Source organism: Neomonachus schauinslandi, chromosome 4 (assembly GCF_002201575.2).
Source record: "Neomonachus schauinslandi chromosome 4, ASM220157v2, whole genome shotgun sequence".
Taxonomy (NCBI): Eukaryota; Metazoa; Chordata; class Mammalia; order Carnivora; family Phocidae; genus Neomonachus; species Neomonachus schauinslandi.
In genome coordinates this window covers 102,149,198-102,177,029 of record NC_058406.1, presented here as the reverse complement: position 1 = coordinate 102,177,029, position 27,832 = coordinate 102,149,198, and the positions used below count along the sequence as shown (strand labels likewise).

At 40.6% G+C, this 27,832-nt stretch overlaps 1 protein-coding gene and 1 non-coding gene across 3 annotated transcripts in view; both read right to left on the bottom strand.

Annotated features, from left to right (window-relative positions):
• Positions 1–4,825: 4,825 nt before the first annotated feature.
• Positions 4,826–27,832, bottom strand: part of VPS45 (vacuolar protein sorting 45 homolog) — a 66,695-nt gene continuing 43,688 nt past the window's right edge. For both annotated transcript variants that reach the window (XM_021688061.1, XM_044914141.1), the window contains exon 15: positions 4,826–5,472. In XM_021688061.1, the coding sequence (XP_021543736.1) occupies positions 5,385–5,472 (88 nt within the window). In that variant the 3' untranslated portion in view covers positions 4,826–5,384. The remainder of the gene's footprint in view (positions 5,473–27,832) is intronic.
• TRNAK-UUU lies at positions 13,828–13,900 on the bottom strand. The gene has a single exon. It is a non-coding gene; the product is annotated as a tRNA-Lys (tRNA).

The following is a 27,832-nucleotide window of genomic DNA, read 5'->3' as shown; positions in this document are numbered from 1 at the left end:
GGCTGGAACGGATAATGGAGAGAGGTTTAGGAAGACCGAGATAACCTAGATCGAGATCGTCTCCCTCCCAACACAAAAACAAAAACAAGAGCGGGAGGTGGGAGGGCGCCCGCCTTACCGAGAACCGGCATCTGGAATTCACACTCCCTGGGTGGTAGAGATAGTGGCCTGGGTAGGTCAGGTGCTGGGGAAAAGTTTTATGTTCCCGGAGGACCGGGGGTATTGGTGTGTAGGGGCACGCGGGGGGAGTGGAGTTCATAGTAATCCACATTGCTACCAGTTTACCAAGCCTCAGGCCTTCTTTGAGCCTCCTGAGTATGAAGTGGATATATGTATGAGCTCCATTGCACATAGAGAAAAGTGAGACTCAGGATGGCCGAGGGATATGCAGACACACACGCTAAGGCCTGGCAGGAGTAGATTTCTCTGTCTCCAAAGCCATTGTCCAGAGTACCATGTGGCTTTGAATACAAGCTCCAGGTGAGGCTTAAACTTCCTATTACCTGGGTATATCTTCCTGCTGCACTGACCTGGAAACATCCATCCGAGTCCAGTGGAGGGAAGGGCTCCATGCCCAGAGGATGCCCTGACTGGGGGAAACCTCTGCTGATGCCTCCCACACCAGATCTGCTTCAGAGCTTACAGAACAACATCTTCGTAACTTCATTTTTTTCCAATACAGATTTAAGGGGGGTGGGGAGTCAGGAAACCCAGGTTTGGGTACTAGTTTCATCATCACGACTTTGTGGCCTTTGGTCAAGTCACTGAATTTCTTTCTTCTTCTTCTTTTTTAAATTTAAATTTTAGATTTTATTTATTTGAGAGAGAGAGATAGGAGCAGAGGGAGAGGGACAAGCAGACTCCATACTGAGCTCAGAGCCCCAGGAGGGGCTCCATCTTACAACCCTGAAATCGTGACTGAGCAGAAACTCAGCTTAACCCACTGAGCCACTCAGGTGCCCCAAGTCACTGAATTTCGTTAGAACTCTGTTCCTCAACATAGTAAACGGTGAGGGATGAGCTGCCAATTCCATCAACAAGGAAAGTTAGAGGGATATAGGAGATCACCTGTCGAAGTCCTACGAAAATCTGCAAGTATTGTCCTCTAGGGCTAATTATTGAACAATAATAAGCTAACAAACACATTGCCTGGCATATGGTAGACATGCAATAACCAAAAAATGAATACAAATCCCTGGCACACAAGAGCCGGGAAAAGGAAGAACTCTTTTTTTTCTGGAGATGTCTCAAGATAAGAGAAAGTATTGACCAATTTTGTGGTTTCAGGAATGGGGTGGTCTTGGCTTTTTCTGGCATCTGTCAGATGAAGAAGGGGCTTTTCTCTTTTCCCAGCCACCCCCTGTCCTCCTAATCCAACAATATTCCTCTTAACCTCTTTCCATTTACCACAGTAATTAATTCCTCTATTTTAGACTGATACAGAAATTTATCGTTTCAAAATGCTCTCAGATATAATTTCTTTAAATCTTTAGTGCCACCTTGTGAGGTATATGGAATAAATATTATTCCCATTTGGAAAATGAGTAAACTGCATGGCAACTCAGTCGACTTGGCCATATTTACAAAGTTACTGGCTAAATGGATTAGAATCCAGGTGTTCTGACTCCAGTCTACTGTTTAGGCTTTGTGTACACACACACACACACACACACACAGGCACCCTCCTCTCCCCTTCCACCATCTCTATTTCTCACTCTCTGTTTAAAAAGTGCTTTAAAAAGAATGAGAAAATCCAGGATGTCTTCATAAATAAGGAAGCAAAATGTCCCAGTGTACTGGTGAGGAAAAAGTAGCAGGCATGCTCTTTTGAGGGCTTGCTGGCCAGGCAGATGAGAGCAGTTTGGATTTACAGTTTAAATAGATTCTGGCTTATGGGAGACAAGAGATTCATTTGCCCCATCTTCTTCCTTTCTCCTCTGTTCAAAAGTCAACAAATACTTGAGTGTCTGCTGTATGCAAGGTAGTGCGGTCCTTGTGCTGGAGCTTTGTGGAACATCAGGCAGAGGGACTGCTAAAAAATCAAAACCCTCCAAAGTAATTTTCAGATTCCAGAACAGATGCATGTGGGCTGGAGAACCTTTCCTATTTGCTCCGTAAGATGTTACATAAATCTCTGGGTTTCTCTCTCACTAACCTGCACTGCTGCACTGTCTCGTCTTACTGTCCTGCCCCTACCTGCCCTCACTTTGCCTCCCGGGGTCCTGTTACTCACACCTCTTTCCCTGGGCCATACTCCTCCCGGGCCTATTCCTCAGCTCACTTCTCTCTCACCAGGTGAACATCATGGCACCTGAATTGGGATTTTGGATTTAGGACTATTTCCAAATACCAATTCTTAAGTGAGAAATCTGAGTGAGAATTTATGGCTTTTACACATTGTCATAGCACTGTCTCCTCAGTGGGCTTGACACCATCGTACACACAAACCACAAAGATGACTCAAGCCAATGTCTCTCTTTGGTGGAGAAGATACTGGGAGGACTTGTGATGGGGTTACCTCCCTACTAGCATCACCGTGGGTAAGACACACCTGCCAGCAACTTTACTCTTCAGTTGACTGTTTTAAAAGCCACTCCAAGCAAGGGAGGAAGAAAGGAGCTATCAGCGATAAGGCCTGTGAGTTGCTGCTTGCAAGTTCACCGTGCAAAAACTGCTGTCCAGACAGTTGGTTAGCTAAAAACAGTGCCTTGGCTTTGTAGAGTAAATGGGACATTTGACTAGGGCATTTCAGTCTGTGGAAGAGAGGTCATTAAAAGCACATGAGACTTCAAGGAAAATGCTGTTTTTAAACTTTTTTTTTTTAAAGGTTTTATTTATTCATTTGAGAGAGAGAATGAGATAGAGAGAGAGAGCATGAGAAGGGGGAGGGTCAGAGGGAGAAGCAGACTCCCCGCTGAGCAGGGAGCCCGAAGTGCGACTCGATCCCGGGACTCGAGGATCATGACCTGAGCCGAAGGCAGTCGCTTAATCAACTGAGCCACCCAGGCACCCGGAAAATGCTGTTTTTAAAGGGTAAAGATAAAGAGCCACGGATAATGTAATCAGTTCTGTAAATCTTAAGTAAAAATGTAAGTCTTTGGGGCATCTGGATGGCTCAGTTGGTTAAGCATTGGACTCTTGACTTTGGCTCAGGTCATGATCTCAGGTCATGAAATCGTGCCCGAGTTGGGCTCTGCGCTGGCTGTGCAGCCTGCTTGGGATTCTCTCCCTCTCCCTCTGCCCCTCCCCAGCAACTCACATGCGTGCATGCCCGGGTTCTCTGTCTCTAAAAAAATACTTAAAAAATTATTTAAAAATGTATGTAAGTCTTTGATCCTTAATAAAGAAATGCCAACTTCTGGCATCAAACATCCTGAGGGTAAGGCTCACTTTTTAGATTTCTTGGTATTGTTCGTTGAGTAGGCACAATGGAAGCAGGCAAATAATAGGAGGAAGTGATATAAGAAAAGTCTCTGTTCCTTTTTGTCCTTTTTTATTTAATTATTTTTTTAAAAGATTTTATTTATTTGACAGAGAGAGAGATAGCGAGAGCAGGAACAGAAGCAGGGGGAGTGGGAGAGGGAGAAGCAGGCTTCCCGCCGAGCAGGGAGCCCGATGTGGGACTCGATCCCGGGACTCCAGGATCATGACCTGAGCCGAAGGCGGTCGCTTAACCGACTGAGCCACCCAGGCGCCCTGGAGGTTTCTGTTTATTTGAAAAAACTACGTAACTCATAAAATGCTGCAATTAAAATAATGTGTCCCCAAATGAAGGCAGTCTCACTTTATTATAAAAAAGGGAAAAATTTGTAAAAATATACCTAAAAATGACCCACAAAAAAAAAAAAAAAAGGAAAGGAATTTAGATCTTAGCTCTTAGCTGAAATATGGACACAGCCTTAGGGCTTCACATGAGTATGAGTTAAAGAGACAATGGAGAAAAGGGAGAGGGAATGGGGAAAAGGGAGATGGATAGAATGACCTTTATTTTTTCCCTTATTTCTTGAGCTGCTGATTAGTGCAGTGGGAGGGTTGACAGGAATCCGATCTTTCTGTATAGTGATTTTGTATCCCCAGGTTGGAGACAGGAATCAATCTTATTGTCTATTATTAGTGTTTGCAATGTTCTAAGTGCTTTATATGTATTATCAAATTCTTATAATCCTATGAGGATGGTACTTTATTACTCTCATTTTTTCAAAAGATTTATTTATTTTAGAGACAGAGTGGGCAAGCGGGGAGAGGGGCAGAGGGAGAGGGATGGAGAGAGAGTGGGAGAGAGAGAAGCCGACTCCCCACTGAGCACAGAGCCCAATTCAGGGCTCAATCTCACAACCCTGAGATCGTGACCTAAGCTAAAATCAAGAGTTGGCTGCTTACCTGACTGAGCCACCCAGGTGCCCCTATTACTCTTATTTTACAGATGAGGACACTGAGCCACAAGGAGAGTAAATAGCATTCCCAAAGCCTGATAACTGTGACAGACTGGAACTTAGGCTATCTGAGGCTAGAGAATATTTTATGTTCAACATAAAAAGAAGGTTAAAAAATATATAAAGGACTTACAGAGAACCAGGGCAGGATTGTGCTGTGGTGTTTTTGCTATGATTCAAGGATGCCATAACTTCCTGGCATTAGTGACATCACCACTTTCCACTGCTTTCAAGAGAATCGAAATTGACACCAGAATTTATCATTTGCCTTGACATACTTTAAATATCCTTTGGATAGAAGCAATGCCTTCTCTATGTTTGGTGTAAAGCCAGCTCATGCCTTGTCTCATGAATTCCCATAAATAGTTATTAACCCCAAAGAAATAAAAACTTGTATCTTTTCACAAAATGGATTTTTATTGTAGTCATCCATGGTTTCTCAGTGCCACAAAAAACTGCAATGTAGGAACAATTTTTGGATGGTTCTTTACAGAAACATGATGAGTTTTCAAAAAATGAGGTGTGCAGGAATGTGGTTAATGAAAAGTAAAAGGGGTCAAGAGAAGAGAGGATGTGTATGTAGCGTGTGCATCAGATGATTACTTTTTAAACTCCTCTGAGCTCTGATAACCCTTTTCTTAAGTAAGATCCCAACAGAATTCATCAGAAACTGAAGTGATTGTGCTGTCAAATACAAGGAATACATCTGTTTATTTAATACGAAACCATGAGAAAAGTGGGTTGGGATGGGCATAGACTTATTCTCAACTCATCACTGGGAGTCTTGGTGTCTGTGCCAACAGTTCAGGAATTAGCAGGCTACTTGGAGATGGGTTATAACGACAAGCACAAAACCCAAGGCTCTTCTCCAACACCTCTGGCCAGCGGGGAAGGCCTGCAGAGAGCCTAGAGGGGAAGTCACGCCATTCTCTTCACCTCGCCATCACCATTTCATCTTCTGCTTGCTGACCTCGATGGAACTTGAGAGCTCTCCCTGCTTCGGCTGTGCAGTCCAGAAGCCAGAACTTCCTCTAGGAAACTGAGCAGTAGATTTGAGGTTACTCAAAGGAAAAAAAAAAAGCATCTCCAAAAACAGAGTATCTCGCCCATGACATGTAACTGGCTAAAGGATAGCATGATTAGTATGCAAGGAGTACTGGTCTGCTATTTGGGTGCAGAAGAGGAGCATCAGTTGAACGCTCAAACATCCGGACTAGAAGGAGGGCCCCTTAGTGCTCTTCCCCAGGGTTCTCACTAACCTGGAAGATCTGTTAAGACTGAGTTTCCAATTTGAAATTTCTAGTTAGGAACCCAGTTTTTTTTTTTTTTAATTTATCTATCTATCCATCTATCTATCTATCTATCTATCTATCTATCTATCTATCTATCTATCTATCTAGAAGAGAGAGCACAAGTGGCGAGAGGAGTAGAAAAGGGGTGGGGGGGGGAAATCTCAAGCAGACTCCATGCTGAGTGTGGATCCTGATGTGGAGCTGGATCTCATGACCTGAGCTGAAATCAAGAGTCTGATGCTTAACTGACTGAGTCCCCCAGGTGCCCCGGAACCCAGAATTTTTAAGGGCAAGGCTACTGTATTAATTGAGAACCGTGTTACATCAGCACCTCTTATTTGACTCTTAAAATGGCCTCAGAACATGGACTGTGCCTCTAGTCTCCGCTGTAGCTAGGGGACTCTGCAAAGTGGCACCAGAGTTGATTTTCTAAAACACAGATGATATCCTATTGCATACTTTCACCTCATCAGCTTTAAAACCTTTCTTTTTAATACCCATCACCAGGCTAACCCATCCCCCCACCCCTCTCCCCTCTAGAACCCTCAGTTTGTTTCTCAGAGTCCATAGTCTCTCATGGTTCATCTCCCCCTCCGATTTCCCCCCCTTCATTTTTCCCTTCCGACACGTATTGAATGGAGCACTGGTTGTTATATGCAAACAATGAATCATGGAACACTACAACGAAAACTAATGATGTAATGTATGGTGATTAACATAACATAATAAAATAAAATTAAAAAAATAAAACCTTTCTTTGCTTACAGAATAATGTACAGATTAAAATTCAAGGCCCTTGGGCACCTGGGTGGCTCAGTTGCTTAAGCGACTGCCTTCAGCTCAGGTCATGATCCTGGAGTCCCGGGATCGAGTCCCGCATCGGGCTCCCTGCTCGGCAGCGAGCCTGCTTCTTCCTCTGACCCTCCCCCCTCTCATGTGTTTTTTCTCTCTCATTCTCTCTCAAATAAATAAATAAAATCTTAAAAAATAAATAAATAAAATAAAATTCAAGGCCCTTCATAATGTATCCTCATAATAACTAATACTTGTATTTATTTTGTTCTGAGGACTGTTTTAAGCCACATGTGTATGTGTATATGTGTGAAGTAGATGCTATTATTCTCATTTGAGAGATGATGAAACCAAGCTATAGATAGGTGAAGTGACTTGCCAAGTTCACCACAGCCAATAAGCGGCTTAGCTGGGATTCAAACCCAGGCCCTGGAACCTGCGCCCTTGGGCCCCACGCACAGTGCCGCTTGTCCGCCCAGCAGCGTCCAGCCATTTGCTCTCCCCTAAACACCTCCTGAGCTTTCCCACCTGTATGCTGTGCTCTTCTGTCCTGTGTCTGAAACGACAGACAGCCCTTCTTTGTCTGATGAAATCCTTTTTCTCCTTTCAGGCTGACGATTAAAAGTCACCTTTTCTGTGAAGCCTTCTCAAACGTCTTCAGGCTGCATGGATCCCTCCCATCACTATAACCCTCACTGTTCTACTGCTATATGGGCTCCGTGTTGGTCTTCACCAGGTACCCTCTCTATTATTGCTGCCACACTAGACGGTGAGCTGCTCAGGGCGGGTTGAGGCCTTCTTCAGCTTGGATCTGCAGGGCTTAGCACATAGGCTGATATCTAGTAGGGACCCACTAATGGTGTACTGAATAAATGAGCTCATCAAGATAGCTACGCATGGGGGTGCCTGGGTGGTACGGTCGGTTAAGCATCCAACTCTTGGTTTCGGCTCAGGTCATGATCTTGCGGTCGTGGGATTGAGCCCCGAGCTGGGCTCTGCGCTCAGCTTGGAGTCTGTTTCAAATTCTCTCTCCCTCTCCCTCCTGCTCACTCTCGCTCCCTCTCAAATAAATAAAGTCTTAAAAAAAAAAAAGACAAAATAGCTACACGTTGGCAAGAGAGCCTTCGCTATGATACAGGCGTTTGGGGGCAGTATGGTAATTGTGCCGCAGTCCCTCTCAGGAGCCAGATCTGTAGGGAGGGTTAGAGGGGTGACCAGGTACCTTATCATTGCCATCGTTTTGCAGTTTTAGACCTGGCAGATTCTGGACTTGGAGGATTTAAATTCCAAACTCCTTTGCAAAAGAAAAAAAATGATGAAGTAGAGGGAAAGGAGTAGAAGTTAAATTTATTTATTCCCCTACTGAAATCCAGGCACCTCTGTCTGGCCTGGGCTTTTAGCCAGTTGGACTGGAGACACTTGGAGGGCAGAAAACAAGTGTCAGGGAATGAGGCAGCATTGCTTTTTTGAAAGATAACACAAGAAGTCTTTGATCAGTGACTTATGGTAAGAATGAAACAAATGTGCTGGGAAACCCTACAGGAATTTATCAGGTGATCTTTGCTTCGCTTCAGACTCTGCAACCAGTGCAAAGGAAAGAAGTAACTTAACTGAAATTATACTTCAAGATCCTCCTCTGTGTATCAACAAGACCCCACATTCTTGACTGCAAAGAGAAAATACTATTTATATTTGCCAAGTCTAATTTTGTTTCCTAGGGCCATTGTGACTTTCTAAAAAGTATCTATTTGAGGACTTTGATGAGTCACAGCAGAATGCTTTCAAAATTATGGGCGATGAACATATTGGTATCTATACCCCAAATTTTGACTATGTTTAAAAACAACAACAAAAAAAATGATTTTTGTTTTCTAGCTTTTTTTTTTGCATACAGAGATTTATTTAATTTAAATTCAATTAGCCGACATATAGTACATCATTAGTTTTTGATATAGTGTTCACTGATTCATTAGTTGCATATAACAATCAGTTATGATTGTTTTGATACAGCAATAAGCAAAGTAAAAAAAAATTAGATAGATTGTTATGATTCCTACCTTTAAGGGACTCTTAGAGACAGATACACAATCACAACTCAATGTGAGACAACATATAAACAAAGATGGTACCAGGAGCTAATGGAGGGGATTAATGCTACTGCTTGTCTTGGTTTGTGCTGTCATCATTCACAACTTTATGGAGAGAAGCCAGGTGGGCAGAGAAAAAGCCCTGATTTTATTTTATTTTATTAATTTATTTACTTAGAGGTGGGGAGAGGCAGAGGGAAAGGGAGAGAATCTTAAGCAGGTGCCCAACATGGAGCCTGATGTGGGGCTCGATCCCACAACCCTGAAATCATGATCTGAGCCAAAATCAAGAGTCCACCGCTGCACCAACTGAGCCACCCAGGCACCCCAAGAGACCTGATTTTAAAAAGTCAACCCCAAGGGTCACCTGGAGGGCTCAGTCGGTGAAGCGTCTGACTCATGATTTTGGCTCAGGTCATGACTGCATGGGTCCTGAGACTGATCCTGGTCTGGCTCCACGCTCAGTGGGGGAGTCTCTTTGAGATTCTCTCCCCCTCTCTCCCAACTTGCGCCCATATGCGCACGCACTCTCTCAAATATATAAATAAATCTTAAAAAAAAAAAAGTTAACCTCAAAAACTCTTGTATCATGCATTGGAAAAAGAGCTTCTTCACTTTTCAGTCTTTGGTAAGGAACTGGAGACTAACACTCAAAGGATTTTAGATTGTAATTACTAAAGTAATTGAGTTGAACAACTGTGCTTCTAAACAAAGCTGTATAAGACTATATCTATCTATCTCTCACTTATATCTTCCTCTTTTTTTCACTCTATTCCACAGATAGAAGTTATGAGTTTCTTCATAATAAAAAACCAAAGACATCAAAGGAAGTTAGAATCGAATGTGAAGTGGTAAATGAAACAAAATGAATAGAATTTATAGGAAGCAGGAGCCTAGAAAAAGACTTCCTGGAAAATAATGAGAAAAAAACCCCCCAAATATTTGTGTTAATGGAGTAATAATCTTCTAATTACAGCCAAACACTTAGCTGGAGACGCTGCAACATAGGAGTGGGTGAGAGAGAAGGATACGACGGAGCATTTAACAGCCCAGAGCACTGACAAGCCCTCTCCATGTCCACTGCTTACAGCTGTCGGAGCTGCCATTGTGTCTCGTACCTCTCTGCTTTTGCACACACTATTCCCTCCATCTGGAAGGCTGCCCCATCCCTCTCGTACTTTATCTGAACTGTGCATCTGTTACAACTCAACTCACATTATCAATCCTCTAGAAATTCATTTGCCTATATTTCTTTTTCTACATAAGCCTATAAGCTTTTTGAGGACACAAGTAATACATGAATACATTCTTTTGGCAAAAGTTTTAAATAGTACACATAGAGCTCAAGGCTCCTGGATCTTTCTTCTCCCCATTGCTCTTTCCAGAGGTAACAATTTGATTAACAAACATTTATTAACTGCCTACTATGTGCCAGGCACTGCTCTAGCAGCTATAAATACAGCAATAAGCAAAGTAAAAAAAAATTCTTCCCTCATGGGATTTATATTCCAATGGGAGAAGGGGAAGGTAAATGAAATTAGTAAGTAAAAAGTAATAATAACATAACAGTAATAATAATGGTGAGCTCATATCACTGTATGCGAGGTTCTCATTAGATAAAAACTATGCCACTTTACAAAGAAATGGAGGCTCAGAGAAGCCGAGGTCTCACATCTTGAAAGTGACAGAGTCGGGATACAAACCCAGGCATCTGCCTTCAGAGTTTGCTCTCCTAAGCACGATGCAGCATTGCCTCTCTACGGTATGTGAGATGAACAAAGTGCTTTGGAGAAAAATACAGCAGGTTTGAAAAAGAGTTGGAGTGGTGCTGGTGGTGTGAGATTTTAAATCCTGTGGTCAAGGAAGGCCTCACTGAGAAACTGACATCTGAGCCAAGACCTGAATGAGGCAAGGGAAGGTATCTGGGGGAAGGGCAAGTGCAAAGGGACCAAGGCCGGGTGTGTTCAGGGAACAGAGGGGAGGCTAGTGTGGCTCGAGTGAAGTGATTAAGGTACTGGGTAGTAAGATATAAGACTGGAGGGCGCCTGGGTGGCTCAGTTGGTTAAGTGACTGCCTTCGGCTCAGGTCATGATCCTGGAGTCCTGGGATCGAGTCCCATGTCGGGCTCCCTGCTCAGCAGGGAGTCTGCCTCTCTCTCTGACCCTCCCCCCCCCTCATGCTCTCTCTATCTCATTCTCTCTCTCAAAATAAATAAATAAAATCTTTAAAAAAAAAGATATAAGACTGGAGATGTTAAGGAAGGGGATGGAGGGGAGTATGCAGATGAGATCACGTGAGGCCTGGTAGCTTATTGTAAGGATTTTGATTTTTACTCTGAGTAAGATGGGTAACCCCTGGAGGCTTTTGTGCAGAGATGAGACTTTCCCTGAGTGACCTGGGCATGTCTCTATCACTAGACATATCCCTAGAGTGACCCAGAGAACAGACTGTAGGGTTAAGGGTTAAGGGTGAGGCAATTGTAACAATCCAGGTGGGAAATGGTGGTGTCATGGACTAGGACAGCAGTAGTGAGAGGTGTCAGATTCTGGACATATTCTGAAGGAAAGGATCATAAGATTTACTGATGAATCAGGATGTAGGGCAGTCAAGAAAACACCAAGTTTTTGGCCTACGTAACTAGAAGGATGGATATGCAATTAACTGAGATGGAAAGTCTGAGGGAGGACCGTGTTTAGAAAGATGTATCAGAAGCTTGGTCTTGATCATGTTAAATATGGGTAATTAGACATTCAAATAGAAGTGTCAAGTACACAGCTGAATATACAAATCTGGAGTTTGGGGGAGAAGTTCAGACTAGAAACAGTGGTTCTTAATGGGGAGGGGTGTGAGAGAAATGTGATTTTATCCCCAGGGGACATCTGGCAATGTCTGGAAACATTTTTGGTTGTCGTAACTGGTGGAATGCCACCAGCATCCACTATGTAGAAGCCAGGGATGTTGCTGAACATCCTACAGTGCACAGGACAGTTCACCGCAACAAAGAATTATCTGGTCCCAAACACTAATAGTGCTGAGGCTGAAAAACTCTGGATGAGAGATATAAATTTAGGAGTCAGTAGCAGACAGATTTTAAAGCCATGAGCCTGGATGAGATTGCCAAGGAAGTGGGTATAGATAGAGAAGAAGAGAGGTGGTCTAAGGACAGAGTTCCAGGGATTCCCAAAATAGGAGAAATGAACAAAAGTGACAGAGAAGGAATGGCCAGTGAAGTAGGAAGAACAGGAGACTATAGTTTCTGGAAGCTAAGAGATGAAGGTGTTTCCAAGGGAAGAGACTGAACAACTGCATCGAATGTTGCTCACAGGTCAAGTAAAATGAATGCTAAAAGCTGACTCTGGGGTTAGCCATGTGGAGGTCCCTGGGGACCATAGCAAGAACAATTCCAGAGAGCGATGGGGTGAAAGCCTGAACAGATCGAGGCTTAAAATATGTGGGTTCAAGAGAATATGAAGGAGAGGAATCAGAGACAATGATTAGAAACAATTCTTCAAGAATTTTTGCTACAAAAGAGAACAGAGAAATGATATGGAACCTGGAAAGAGATTAATACAGGGTTTTTAAAGGCGGGGTAAAAGTCAGTATGTTTCTATGCTTCTATGAATGATCCACTAGCATGGGAAAAACTGATTGAGGAGAGAGGAGTCAATTTGGAGTGATAACCTGGAGTAGGTGAGGGATGAGACCTGGTGCCTACCTGGGGGTGAGCTAGGCTACGAACACTGGTCCCACGGGATGGGACAGATGGCAGAGGGGGTGGTGGCAGTGAGAGCTTGGGGAGTTCTCTTCTAATGGCTTCTCTTACCAGTTAATGTACATCTTGAGTAATATCTTTTTGATCTGTGTATCTGCAGTAAAAAATAGATGCTGCATTTAGAGTTTGCTGAGTGAATACCTGAATCAGATATGTATTTCTATTTTATTTATTTGAGAGAGAGCGAGAGAGCACGAGTGAGAGAGCACAAGCAGGGGGAGTGGCAGGGAGAGGGAGAAGCAGGCTCCCCACTGAGCAGGGAGCCCAAGGTGGGACATGATCTTGGGACTTCAGGATCATGACCTGAGCCAGACAGATGCTTAACTGACTGAGCCACCCAGGCACCCCCAGATTCATATTTTTTTAAAAAGTTAAGACCTTATCTTAAATGTCACCTGTCATGCTAAACATTTTCTAAATATCCAACAGCAATTTTATCAGGAGCAAAGAAAACCATTGGCATTCAAGCACCGATGTCTGAAAATAGTAGGAATCTTATATACAGCTCTTCACTGGATATATGATTTACCCATAAAGAACTTCTCATTATTTCTCAAATGTGCTGTTCCTCTTTTTTTTTTTTTTTTTTAAGTTCCTGTCCTTAACTATGCTGTTTCCTTATCCCTGACTGCTCTTCCTATGGAAATCCAACTTATTCTTTAAGGTCTAGCTCAAATGCTATCTCCTCTGTGAAGTATTTCCCGATTACTTTGCCTGAATTAATTATTTCTATTTAGGACACATTTTACTTAAATTACATGCATTAACACCTCTCAAAATTAAAAAAAATTTTTTTATTTAAATTCAATTAATTAAGATAGAATTTATTATTAGTTTCAGAGGCAGAGGTCAGTGATTCATCAGTCTCATATAATACCCAGTGCTCATTACATCACATGCCCTCCTTAATGTCCATCACTCAGTTACCCCATCCCCCCACCCCTGCCCTCCAGCAACCCTCAGTTTGTTTCCTATGATTAAGAGTCTCTTATGGTTTCTCTCCCTCTCTGATTTCATCTTGTTTTATTCTTCCCTCTCTTCCCCTATGATACTCTGTTTTATCTCTTAAATTCCATATATGAGTGAGATCATATAATTGTCTTTCTCTGATTGACTTATTTCGCTTAGCATAATACCCTCTAGTTCCATCCACGTTGTTGCAAATGGCAAGATTTCATTTTTCGATGGCTGCATAATATTCCATTGTGTGTGTGTGTATGTGTATATCTTCTGTATCCATTCATCCTGTTGATGGACATCTGGGCTCTTTCCATAGTTCGGCTATTGTGGACATTCCTGCTATAAATATTGGGGTGCAGGTGCCCCTTTGGATCACTACATTTTTATCTTTGGGGTAAATAGCCAGTAACACTTCACAAATTTTTGTACCTGAAAACCCCTCACAACAGAAAAGAATGAATTTATTATTATTATTTTTTAAGTAGGTTCCATGCCCAATGTGGGGCTTGAACTCACGACCCTGAGATCAAAAGCCACATGCTCTACCAACTGAGCCAGCCAGGCACCCCTGAATTTATTAGTCTCAAGGGTATAGTCCAAATTGGTTTACCACCTTACATCTTTCTTTGAGGTCTGGTATTTTGTTTTTTAAAACTCCATAAAAATTTTGTTATTTTTCATAAAAGGACCTTTTAAATTTTGATATAAACATATTTTAAGGTAGTAATCAGTTATTTAATTCTACCTCTGAACATCTCCCCAAAGTATAAGAAAACAGACTCTCCAAAAGATGTGTCATGTTTATTTTGTGCTTTTTTGTGTCCCTGGGACTAATTATATCCTGATTTGAGAAATACAAAATTTTTTGATCCCCCTCCACTGGACCATACGATCATCAAAGATAATGACATCTTATTTTCTTTGAATTTTAGACACTGACTTGAATAATACCGTGTATAAAGCAGCTACTCAAGAAATATTTTCCCTTGTGCTCCCAAACAATATAATCATAACCTCCGTCAATATTGTGGCTCACATTTCCTCTTGCTGCTCTTTGATCGAAGCAATAATAGTAAACAAGACAAGACTAAACTAAACAAAAAGCCAACAACTTAAAGGTAGATGGACAGGTGAATGGAGAAGTAAACTGTGGTATGTTCACACAATAAAATGTTACATAACACTGAAAGATGAGTGAACAGAGGTTATATGGTACAATATAGATGAATCTTAGAAGCAATGTTAAGTGAAAAAAAATGAAACCATTTTCTATAAAGCTCAAAAATAAGCAAAGCTAAATAATGCATTGTTTAGAAATATATAGATAAGCAATAAAAATCTCCCACCAAAGCAAGGGAACTAAACACAAGATGTAGCATAGTGCTTACCTGTTGTAGGGAGGTAAGGGATGTAATTGGAGAGGAATACAAACAGATCCATGTTATTGGCAATTTTCTAGTCCTTGGGTTATGTGAAGGATTCAAGAGTGTTCATTATATTATTATACCTTCTAACTTGTATGTTACATATATTTATTTATAAATATAAAAACTATATTAAAATACAATAAAGGGGGAAAAAAGCTGAATGGGTTTCTTTACTCTGGAGTTTCTCAGAATCTTCAACACATTAATGTGAATTGTGACTTTCCAAGAGAAGGATGCAGTATTTTCTAAACTTAGTTGGCTATAGAATCCTTTTTTTAAGGCACTACCTATCAACACCCAACAAATACCAAACACATTTTCTATAGGACAGACCTTAGGAAACACTGAATTAAGACATAAAATATTTCCTTGATTATAAACCAGTTCCACTGAGGTTACTTTGTCCTATGACACTTTCTGACAAACAATGTACTGCCTACTTCCCATTTCCCACCTTAGTACTGGACACGTGACTTATAAAAACAAAACAAAACAAAACAAAAAGCCAAGCAAAAGAAAACAAACAAAAAGGAGCCCTTGGCTTTATTTCTTCTCCCACTGAGAAGAAACAGGACAAAAAAGCAAGCAATGGGATTCTGCATGTATCCAGCACTGTGCATGTATCATTCACCGGAGCGCGTGTGAGGAGGAAGGGTTATCCTCTTAGTCCACAGGGCACAAGATGGACTCCTCAGGGACAGAACTGCCTGTAATATCACTTACATGGAGGTCTGAAAGGAGGTTATCATCTGAAAACAAAAAGAGCTAGAGATGTATTTTCTCACCACTGGGAACATTCAAGACCACATCAATCTGTCAGAGCCACCACAACTATAGGAGTAGAATGGTGACCACCATAAAAAATGCAAGAAACGAAGCTCCCAAATAACCTACCTGCAGCAAGCATAGCTGCTGAAGACTCTGCAGACCTATTAATTACAGAGGTGCTGACTCTGGCAGCCTCAAAGGGGACATTTGAAGTGAGCGCAAATGGAACTTGAGCTACTAAAAATTTTTGTCCTCACAGACCACAAAGGTCATCTGGCAACAGGGCTACCTTCACAGTAAATTTCATCACTGCCCCAGTATATTCCTACTTGGGATAATAATATAATTCTGCTCTTGAATTATGTTAAAGTAAAGGTTTTCAAAGCAAATGATTTGGAAGTATAGGTGATGACAGAGGTGGTAATGATGAACAATACCCAAAGTCCCTTTTACTTTGTGTCCCCCAAATACAATAGGAGCAGTATCAGCGGCAGCGAGTAACAGAGTGCTTACACTGTGCCAGATTCTCCTCCAAGCATTTTATATATATTCTATATCCAGTCGTCACAATGATATGAAAGAACTATTATGACCTCCCTTTTACAGCTGAGAAACGGAGGTGCAAAAAGGTTAAATAGTTTGCATAAAGTCATACAAGTGGACACATGGCAAAAGTGGGATTTAACAAAGGTAGTCTGGCGCTGGGGCCCGTGCTCGTAACTGCTATGCACACTGCCTTTCAAAAGACCAAAGCGGGGCACCTGGGTGGCTCAGTCGGTTAAGCGACTGCCTTCGGCTCGGGTCATGATCCCGGAGTCCCGGGATCGAGTCCCGCATCGGGCTCCCGGCTCAGCAGGGAGCCTGCTTCTCCCTCTGACCCTCCCCCCTCTCATGCTCTCTCTCTCTCTCATTCTCGCTCTCTCAAATAAATAAATCTTAAAAAAAAAAAAAGACCAAAGGGTATCATGTCACGTGCAAGAGTGGAAGTTTGACTTCTTTGCCGATAGAGCAACAATGTCCGCAACAGCCAAAAGAGCCCAGCTGTCCTTCGACAGGTGAATGGATAAAGAAGGTGTGGTATATATGCACAATGGAATATTCCTCAGCCACCAAAAAAAATGCAATCTTGCCATGTACAACGATATGGATGGAACTAGAGGGTATTACGCTAAGTGAAGTAAGTCAGTCAGAGAAGGACAATTATCATGTGATCTCACTCATTACGTCGAAGTTAAGAAACAAGACAGAGGATCATAGGGGAAGGGAGGGAAGAATAAAATCAGACAAAATCAGAGATGGGGAGAAACTATAAAAGACTTAACTGTAGGAAACAAACTGAGGGTTGTTGGAGGGGAGGTGGGTGGGGGGATGGGGTAACTGGGTGATGGACATTAAGGACGGCATGGGATGTAATGAGCACTGGGTGTTATATGCAACTGATGAATCACTAAACTCTACCTCTGAAACTAATAATACATTATGTTAATTAAATTTAAATTAAAAAAAAAAGATACATATAAAAAAAAAGACCAAAGGGTACCCAAAGGTGATTTGTAAATCACAGGTCCTATTCAGCCCAGAGGCTCTAATGATAATCCCAGTGAAAGAACAGGTGTCTTGACGGATGCATCATTTGCGGTTGGGGAAGGTAATACAGCTGGAGGAATGACAATACAGTGGAGGAATGACAACTCGGGGCTGTGCTGAGGATAACCAACTACCCTTAGCACTTAATAATTCCAATGACATCAGGTTGATGACTTTTAAAAGTCTGTAGAATATCTTAGTATTTTATCATAAAAAAACACAGAAATGTAGATAATATAGAAATGTAGATAATACAGGAAGGAAACAAGTCACTTTTGTGTCACTCCACAGAGTTAACAATGTTGAACTTTTCCTTCCATTTTCAACCTTTTATTGTTTCACCCAATAAAGCCGGAAACAAATAAGCAAATATGTATTGGGTCTTATATACTGAACAAAAAAGCATATCCTATAAACTTGTAAGAGACGAGAACTTTGTCCTAAAATGCAACATTCTGGCTACAAGAAACAAACTATTTAACCAAGTTTACGCAAAGGAGAAAGGTGTACCGGATGGCACGGGGCTGGGTGTGAGATGGAGTGACCTGGAAAGGGGATGAGTGCTGCTCTGCGACCAGACGGTATCTACCTCTGACTCTCTTGCTTCTGTGTCTCTCATTTACTAACGGGATACACTCTATCACAACTCTGGTCCCAGCAGGAAAGTAAACTCCCCCTAGCATCTCTACAGAGATGGTGATGATTCCAACAGTTTCAAAACCGATCCTGAAATGCCCATAAGTGAACAAGAGTGTCCTCTGGATTCCTCTTCCTTTGAAATGCAAATTGTTACAGGATCCTAATTTTTTCTGTAAATAATTCAGAGATCAAACCAACTCGTGGTTACAGGAGAAGGTCCAAGTTTCTAGTGTTACTTAAGTAGAAATCTATAAAGTACCTATTGATGATATGAATCAGCCCCCTCCCACCTTCAAATTTATTTACAGAAATTCAAAATGCCAACTGTTTTCTAAGCCCTAAACTGTGCTCTCTACAAAAAAAACCCTGTACTCTCTACATTGTTACTGACTTACTCTGTCAGGATTATATTATTACCAACACTTAGGCATCATCAACAGCTGCAACTAGTTAATCAAGTTAACCATTTTTATTCAAAGAGCAACACTGTCTTAAATCTCATTCTTAATTACATTTCGATGACAAAAATCTTAAAACAACACTAAATGATCCCTTACTTTTGTACTATTTTTCTCCCTGCTTTGGTTTACAATTTCTTAGTAGGCAGAGAGCTACATACATTGTCCATTTGGTAAAAACAAATTTTGCCTACCTTATAAGTGACATTTATAAGCAAGAGATTAAAATAATCATAGCTAGATAAATCTTCTTAAAATATTATTTCAACCAAGTGCTTAGGTGCCCAGACTGGAAACAGACTGAGTTCAAGTCCAGCTTTGTCACTTATTAGCTCTATGACTTTAGACAAGGTTTTCACTTCCCTAAAACCTCAATCTCCGCATCTGAAAAATGAAATCAATGATAGTAATAAAAATACCTACTTTGTTGGGTCATCACGAGACTGAAACAAAACTGAATGGGTAAGGCAGTACAATCCAGTAGAAATGTAAACAAGTTACAAATGTGAGCTGCTGTGTAATTCTAAATGTTCTATAACTATATTAGAAAGGTAAAAAAGAAAGGTAACATTAATTTTTTTTAAGATCTTATTTATTTATTTGACAGAGAGAGAGAGATCACAAGTAGGCAGACAGGCAGGCAGGGAGCCTGATGCGGGGCTCGATCCCAGGATGCTGGGATCATGACCTGAGCCGAAGGCAGATGCCTAACCTACTGAGCCACCCAGGTGCCCCAAGGTAAAATTAATTTTAATAGCATATTTGACTTAACCCATATATCTAAAACATTATCAACTTCTAAAAATTATTAATGAGATATTTTACACTTCTTTTTTTGGTACTAAGTCTTTGCGATTTGATATATATTTTATGCCTGTAGCACACCTCAAATTAGACTAGGCACATATCAGGTGCTCAATAGCTACACGTGACTCGTGGCTACCTTATTGGATAGCACAGGTATAACGTGTTAAAACAGTGTCTAGCACATAGTATGTACTAAATAAATTTTAGTCCTTGGTATCATCATGATCCCCTTTTTAGGAATTGCTATGGATCAGTGTTTCTCCAGGTATGTGACTCATAACGCTAGCTAATATCAGATGGTTCTAGAGCAATGGCGTTAAAAAAACACTGAATTACACAGTAAGAAAACTATTCCTTTTTAAATTACTTTTTTATCTTTCTGACTGTATCAAGAAAAAAGTGTCAGTTTGATACTATAGTACTTTGTTTTTTAAAACTTTAATTTCTTATTGATAATAGAATTTACCAATTTATTTTATTTTATTTTATTTTATTTTAAAGATTTTATTTATTTATTTGAGAGAGAGAGAGTGAGAGACAGAGAGCATGAGAGGGGGGAGGGTCAGAGGGAGAAGCAGACTCCCTGCCGAGCAGGGAGCCAGATGCGGGACTCGATCCCGGGACTCCAGGATCATGACCTGAGCCGAAGGCAGTCGCTTAACCAACTGAGCCACCCAGGCGCCCTAGAATTTACCAATTTTAAGGGCATCGTTTGATTTTGACAAATGTATACAATTGCGTAACCATTTCCTTAATCAAGATATAGAACATTTCCATCACCTGAGCCAGGGCTTCTAAAAAATCAGGAAACTCGCACTGCCTCAACAACAAGAGCCCTGAAGTCAACCCCATATCTTTGAATACATAAAGTCAAATTGCTTTCCAGAAAAGTTATACCAATTTATACTTCTAGTAGTAATATTTGAGTCTGCCTCACTGCACTTTTAAGGAAATAGTCAGAGATGGGACAAGGGTTTATCAATATACAAGATGTTTATTGACATCATATTAAACAAAAATTGTAAACAATCTAAATGTCTAATAGTAATGGTTAAAGACACATTTTTTTTTTTTTTTTGAGAGAGAGAGCGTGCACGAGTGAGTGGCGGGGGAGAGGCAGAGGGAAAGAGAGAGAATCCTAAACAAGCTCCATGCCCAGAGTGGAGCCTGATGTGGGGCTCAATCTCATGACCCTGAGATCACGACCTGAGCCGAAATCAAGAGTTGGATGCTTAACCAACTGAGCCACCCTACGTGCCCCTAAAGACACAATCCTAAAGTTGAAATTATACAGCTATTAAGATTATTTTAAATAATTTTTAAAAAGATTTTATTTATTTATTTGACAGAGGGACAGCGAGAGCAGGAACACAAGCAGGGGAAGTGGGAAAGGGAGAAGCAGGCCTCCCGCTGAGCAGGGAGCCCGATGTGGGGCTCGATCCCAGGACCCTGGGATCATGACCTGAGCTGTAGGCAGACACTTAATGAGTGAGCCACCCAGGTGCCCCTATTTTAAATAATTTTTAATAACATGGGAAAGTATTCTCAATATAATTAAAAGTAAGAAAACAAGTAGAAAACTATATAGACAATATGATCCTAATTATGTCAAAAACAAAATAAAACGTGGGACGCCTAGGTGGCTCAGTTGGTTAAGTGTCCAACTCTTGATCTCAGCTCAGGTCTTGATCTCAGGGTCATGAGTTCAAGCCCTGTGTTGGGCTCTGCACTCAGCAAAAAACATAAAAACCAAACCAAACCAAACACAAAAGAAAACACTCAAAAAACTTTAGGTAAAGAAAAAATAGGAAGGAATATGCCAAAATATTGACAGTGGTTAACTTTAGTTGTACTGTTATGAAAGATTTTTACTTTTTAAAGATTTTATTTATTTATTCATAAGAGACAGAGAGAGAGAGAGAGGCAGAGGGAGAAGCAGGCTCCCTGCTCAGCAGGAAGCCCGATGTGGGACTCTATCCCAGGACCCTGGGATCACGACCCAAGCCGAAGGCAGACGCTTAACCATCTGAACCACCTAGGGGCCCAAGATTTTTACTTTAATATTTAATTTTTTTATTATAATGACAATGAATTACTTCGGGGGAGGAAAGCTTGTTTTTCTTTATTTGTCTTTGTTTTCAGAAAATAACTGAAAAATGGGACCATTAATTATTGTGCAGGCATATAGAGAGTTTAACTGAACCCAGGAGTATTACAGAGAGCCTACTATGTGTAGTCATTATTACTGGTTCAAAAGGGAATCTGGCAGTAAGAGGATTGTTGTTTTTTTTTTAAAGATTTTATTTATTTATTTGACAGAGAGAGACAGGGAGAGAGGGAACACAAGCAGAGGGAGTGGGAGAGGGAGAAGCAGGCCTCCCACAGAGCAGGGAGCCCGATGCGGGGCTCGATCCCAGGACCCTGGGACCATGACCTGAGCCGAAGGCAGACGCTTAATGACTGAGCCACCCAGGCGTCCCAGTAAGAGGATTGTTGATCTGGGGTCACCTTCTAGCAGGGTATGTTTTCCTCCTTGTCAAAATTCTTAAGTAACTAAACTGATAGCACTGGAGACTGAAGTGCTCTCTTCACCTAAGTTTAGGTGGGATTCAGGCAATGGCAGCACTGTTGGCTAATACATCTACCTAGCTTTCCTTCCCCTTCACTTCTATCCTGAATTCCAAGAAGACAGAGGGATTTCTTCTATTGGGAGAAGAATTCCATCCATACGGATCTGGTTCTTGGCCTCTCAGCTCACATAGCTAACTTAAAGTGTCAATTGCGGCCAGCAGGGACTAGAACTCTTTAATATTGATTGACTTGTGAAGTGATAAGGCAAGCCAGCTCAAATCCCTAACCAAGATGCTCATTTATTTGCAAGGTAGGATCATGTGCATCAGAAACACAACTAGAATAACAGATCAGTCTATTGTAGGTGAATAAATAGTGGGTATTGTTCATTTAAATACACCTAGGAATTTGCATTTTTATAACAACACATGTTTATTTTGAACATTTAAGATAAATAATACTTCTCTTAAGCATATTAGCTTTGATAGCCAGCATGATCCTGATAAAGTATGTCAGATTTCACGATTCTGCTCAAAAACCTACAATACACACAAAAACTAGTATGTGTTTATAGCAGCATTATTTATAACAGCTAAAAGGTGGAAACAGCTCAAATGTCCATCACTGACAAATGGATAAACAAAATATGATATATGCATATAATGAAATGTATTCAGCATTAAAAAGGAACGATTAAAAAGGATACAGGTTACAACATGGATGAACCTGGAAAACGTTATACTAAGTAAAAGAAACCACTGACAAAAGACTACATATTATATGGTTCCATTTACATGAAAAGTTCAGAACATGGAAATCTATAGAAACAGAAAATAGATTAGTGGTTGCTTAGGCCTGGTGTGAGGGAAATTCTTTCTGAGGTGTTGAAAATACTCTAAAATTGACTGTGGTAATGGTTGCACACATCTGTGTACATACCCCAAACCACTGAATTGTATACTTTAAAGGGATGAATTGTATATAACATAACAGAAGTTATATTTCGATAAAACTGTTAAAAAACAAACAGACCCCACACCCGACAATGCTCTCTAACTCATAGTGAAAACCAGTCCTCGCAAGAGCCGACAAGGCTCTCCACTGTGAGGCCCCAGATACCTCTCTCACTGCAGCTCCCTCTCCTTTTCCCAGCCTCTCCGGTCTCCTTACACACACTGCGTGATTGTGCCTTAGGACACGGCTCTGCTGTGCCTGGGATGTTCTTCCCTCCATCTGTTTGGTTCACTTCCTCACCTCCTTCAAGTCTTTCCTCAAATCTCTGAACGAGGCCTTTCCTGACACCATACTGAGTAGTGTAATTTATCCCCACAGCCCCCATGCAATACCAATTTCCCTTTACTTTGCTCTGCTATTTTCTTCCATAGTATTTATCACCTTCTGAATTACTATAAAGTTTACTTATTAAGTTTGTTTATTTTTGTCTCCCTCTGCATTAAAATGTAAGCTTCACAAGGGTTAGGATCTTTGTTTTATTCACGGAGGTATCCCATGCTCAGTAAATATCTGCTGAATGAGTGAATGAACTATTAACTTTATGCTGTTCTTGTGTGTTCAATATATATTTACTTATGTATTCTAGAACTTGTAACTCGGGCAAAATGATTTCTGACTGTTCCACATAGATGTTGGTGAAAATATCTGTCGTGCTATAGAACAACTCATGTCATATATATAATTCCTAGAAGCTGAAATTTGATGTATTCCTCCCCACCTCCTCTGCAATTGAGGGGCAGTATGACTAATGAGACAAATGAAGACGGAAGTTGGGGGCGGGCAAGCACTGAGACAGGAGACCACGGTATGCACACTGCAAACCCGCATGGACCCCAGAAGCACAATGGACTAACCACTTAGGGCAGGTACCTGCTGCATGTGTTCAGAGCCCTACGAAATCCACTACCCAGATCCTTTTTCAGGGCAGGTTCTCGGCCTTCAAAAAACCATGAAAATTATGCCTTTAAAGAGGTCCCTATGATTGGTTAGTATCTTTTTTTCTTTGTGTTTCATTATGTACAAAGGAGGGGGGGGCAATACAAAATTCATATTAAACTTCATATGGCTATGGAGAGAAGAAAATATTGACTGTCTCTCTTTATCCAGAAGGCAATTTTATTAAGAATGTTGCTAAGGAGGGATGCCTGGGTGGCTCAGCTGGTTAAGTGTCTGCCTGCCTTAGGCTCAGGTCATGATCCCAGGGTCCTGGGATCGAGTCCCACATCGGGCTTCTTGCTCAGTGGGGAGCCTGCTTCTCCCTCTGCCTGCCTCTGTCTCTCTCTCTCTGATAAATAAATAAAATCTTAAAAAAAAAAAAAAAGAATGTTGCTAAGGAGGTAATTAGCTTCTGGAAAATTCCTTGGTGTCTTAGTAGCATATACATGCCTTCTATTTTAAATGGTGTTTAAATCTAAACAAAGATAATTACAGTTACACCTAATCAGAGCAGGCCCTATAGAAACAAATCATATAGCACACTGCAAGCCCTATAGAACTTTGCTTCTTTGTAACCAGTACTTGAATCACTGAAAAATATTGTCACAAAAAAACCCTTTTAAAGAAAGAAGACACTTATATGCTACATTAACAAAATGAATGGTAAAAATCCTATGGTCAATCACCTCATGAGATGCAGAAAAAACATTTGACAAAATTCAACAACCATTTTGGATAAAAATTCTCAACAACATTGAGTACAGAGGTAATGTACTTCAACATTAATAAAGGTCACCATGACAAGCCCACACCTAACATCATACTCAGTGGTGAAAAGCTGAATCTCTAAGCTCAGGAACAAGACAAGTATGTCCACTTTCACTACTTTTATTTAACATAGCATTGGAAGTCCCACCCAGAACAATTAAGCAAGAAAAAAAAAGGCATTCAAATTGGAAAGTCAAAAGTAAAACTCGGGGCACCCGGGTGGCTCAGGCGTTAAGCGTCTGCCTTCGGCTCAGGTCATGATCCCAGGGTCCTGGGATCGAGCCCCGCATCGGGCTCCCTGCTTGGCGGGAAGCCTGCTTTTCCCTCTCCCACTCCCCCTGCTTGTGTTACTGCTCTCGCTGTGTCTCTCTCTGTCCAAAAAAATAAATAAAATCTTTAAAAAAAAAAAAAAAGTAAAACTTACTGTTTGCAGATGACATGATATTATATATAGAAAACCATAAAGATTCCACCAAAAAAAATATTAGAATGAATTCAGTAAAGTTGCAGGATACAAAATCAATATACAGAAATCTACTGCATATCTATACACTAATAATGAACTATCAGAAAGAAAAATTGAGAAAACAACCCCATTTACAATTGCATCAAAAAGAATAAAATGCCTAGGAATAAATTTAATGAAGGAGCTGAAAAGACCTATACACTGAAAACTATAAGACAATGATGAGAGAAAATGAAGACGCAAATAGATGGAAAGATATTCCATGCTCATGGATTAGAAGAATTAGTATTATTAAAATATCTATACTACCTAAAGCAATCTATAGATTCAATGCAATCCCTATCAAAACTCCAACAGTGGGGTGCCTGGGTGGCTCAGTCAGTTAAGCGTCTGCCTTCGGCTCGGGTCATGATCTCAGGGTCCTGGGATTGAGCCCTGCATTGGGTTCCCTGCTCAGCAGGGAGTCTGCTTCTCCCTCTCCCTCTGCCCCTTCCCCTACTCATGCACGTGCGCACGCTCTTTCAAAGAAACAAAACAAAAACAAAACACCTCCAATGGCATTTTTCATAGACATAGAACAAACAATCCTAAAATTTGTATGGAACCGCAAAAGACCCTAATAGCCAAAGCAAACTTGAGAAAGAAAAGAGTTGGAGACATCATGCTCCCTGATTTCAAACTATATTACAAAGCTATAGTAACCAAAACAGTACAGTATTAGCACAAAGACAGATCAGTGGAACAGAACAGAGATCCCAGAGATAAACTCATGCATATATAGCCAATTAATTTATGACAAAGGAGGCAAGAATAAACAATGGGGAAAGTCCAGTCTCTTCAGTAAATGGTATTAGGAAAACTAGACAGCCACATGCAAAAGGATGAAACTAGACCATTATCTTATACACAAAAATAAACTCAAAATGGATTAAAGACTTGAATGTAAGATCTGAAGCCATAAAACTCCTAGAAGAAAACATAAGCAGTAAGCTCTGTGACATTGGTCTTGGTGATAATTTTTTGGATTTAATACCAAAAGCAAAGGCAACAAAAGCAAAAATAAACAAGTAGGACTACATCAAGCTAGAAAAGCTTCTGCACAGCAAAGAAAATAATCAACAAAATGAAAAACCTACTAAGTGGGAGAAAATACTTGCAAATCATATATCCAATAAAGGGTTAATATCCAAAATACATAAAGAACTCATACAATTCAATAGCAAAAAGATCCCAAACAATCCGATTAAAAAATGGGCAGAGGATCTGAATAGACATTTTCCCAAAGAAGACATACAGGAAGCCAACAGGTAGATGAAAAGATGTTCAACATCAGTAGTCATCAGGGAAATGCAAATCAAAACCTGTTAGAATGGCTATTATCAAAAAGACAAGAAATAACAAGTGTTGGCAAGGATGTAGAGAAAAGGGAAGTCTTGTGCATTGTTGAGGGAATGTAAATTGGTGCAGCCACTATGGAAAAGAGTATGAAGGTTCCTCAAAAAAATTCAAAAAAGAACTACCATATGATCCAGCAAGTTGACTTCTGGCTATTTATCCAAAGAAAACAAAAACACTAGTTCAAAAAGCTATACACACCCCCATGTTCATTGAAGAATTATTTTCAATAGCCAAGATAAGGAAACAACCTAAGGGTCCATCAACAAATAGATGGATAAAGAAAATGTGGTGTGTGTGTATATATATACACACCCACACACACACATACACACACACAATGAAATAATATTCAGCCATAAAAAAGGATGGAATCTTGCCATTTGTAGAAACACTGATGGACCTTGAGGGCATTATGTTAAGTGAAATAAATCAGACAGAGAAAGACAAATATTGTATGATCTCACTTATACATGGACTTTAAAACAAAGCACAACAAAATAAGACAAAACCAAGCTCACAGATACAGAGAACAAACTGGTACTTGCCAGAGGCAGAGGGTGGAGGGGTGGGTGAAATGGGTGAAGGGAGCTGAAAGGTGCAAACTTCCATTTATAAAATAATTAAGTCATGGAGATATAATGTAAAGCCTGGCAACTATAGTTAATAATACTGCATTGTATATTTGAAAGTTTTGCTGAGAGAGTAAACCTTAAAGGTTCCCATCACAAGAAAAAAATTTTTTGTAACTATATGTGGTTGTGGATGTTCACTAGATTTAGTGTGGTAATCATTTTGCAATATATATAAATATCAAATTATTATGCTGTATACCTGAAACTAATATACCTCAATTTTAAAAAAGAAGGTACTTAAGAAAGAGGAGCTTAAATTCAAATAACTTTGAATGGCAAGGTGAATTTCAGATTCAACTAATGTATATCTTCTTTTGAAATTTAAGGGACATCTTCAGATACCTTTTGGCTTAAGATGAAGCTTACTTATATACAGGCCCCATTCTTACCAAAAAATTACATTAATTTCTGGAAATATACAAGGGAGAGAAGAAAGAATTGCTTTCTATTCTTTATTTTTTGTCTACAACTAAGATTTTTTTTCAATATGCAGTAATCTTGATATATTTTATTTAGTAAAAAAAAAAATTTTTTTTAAGTAAACTCTACGCCCAACATGGGGCTCAAACGTATGACCCCAAGATCAAGAGTTACATGCTCGGGTGCCTGGGTGGCTCAGTTGATTGGGCAACTGCCTTTGGCTCAGGTCATGATCCTGGAGTCCTGGGATCGAGTCCCCGCTTCGAGCTCCCTGCTCAGCAGGGAGTCTGCTTCTCCCTCTGACCCTCCCCCATCTCATGCTCTCTCTCTCTCATTCTCTCTCTCAAGTAAATAAATAAAATCTTAAAAAAAAAAATGCTCTACCAATTGAGTCAACCAGGCACCCCCAATCTTGATGTATTTTAGAAATAGAAGGTATCCCAGGATGAAGGTTACTCAAATTGCTACATCAGAGGTAAGGGTACATGTAATTTTCTAGGATGCAAGAGATCAATTTTGACCTATCTGCCATTACATTAAGTATCTTGTCCCAAATCATAAACTAGTAAGTGGTGGTGCTGGGATCTGACTGCAGAATAAACCTG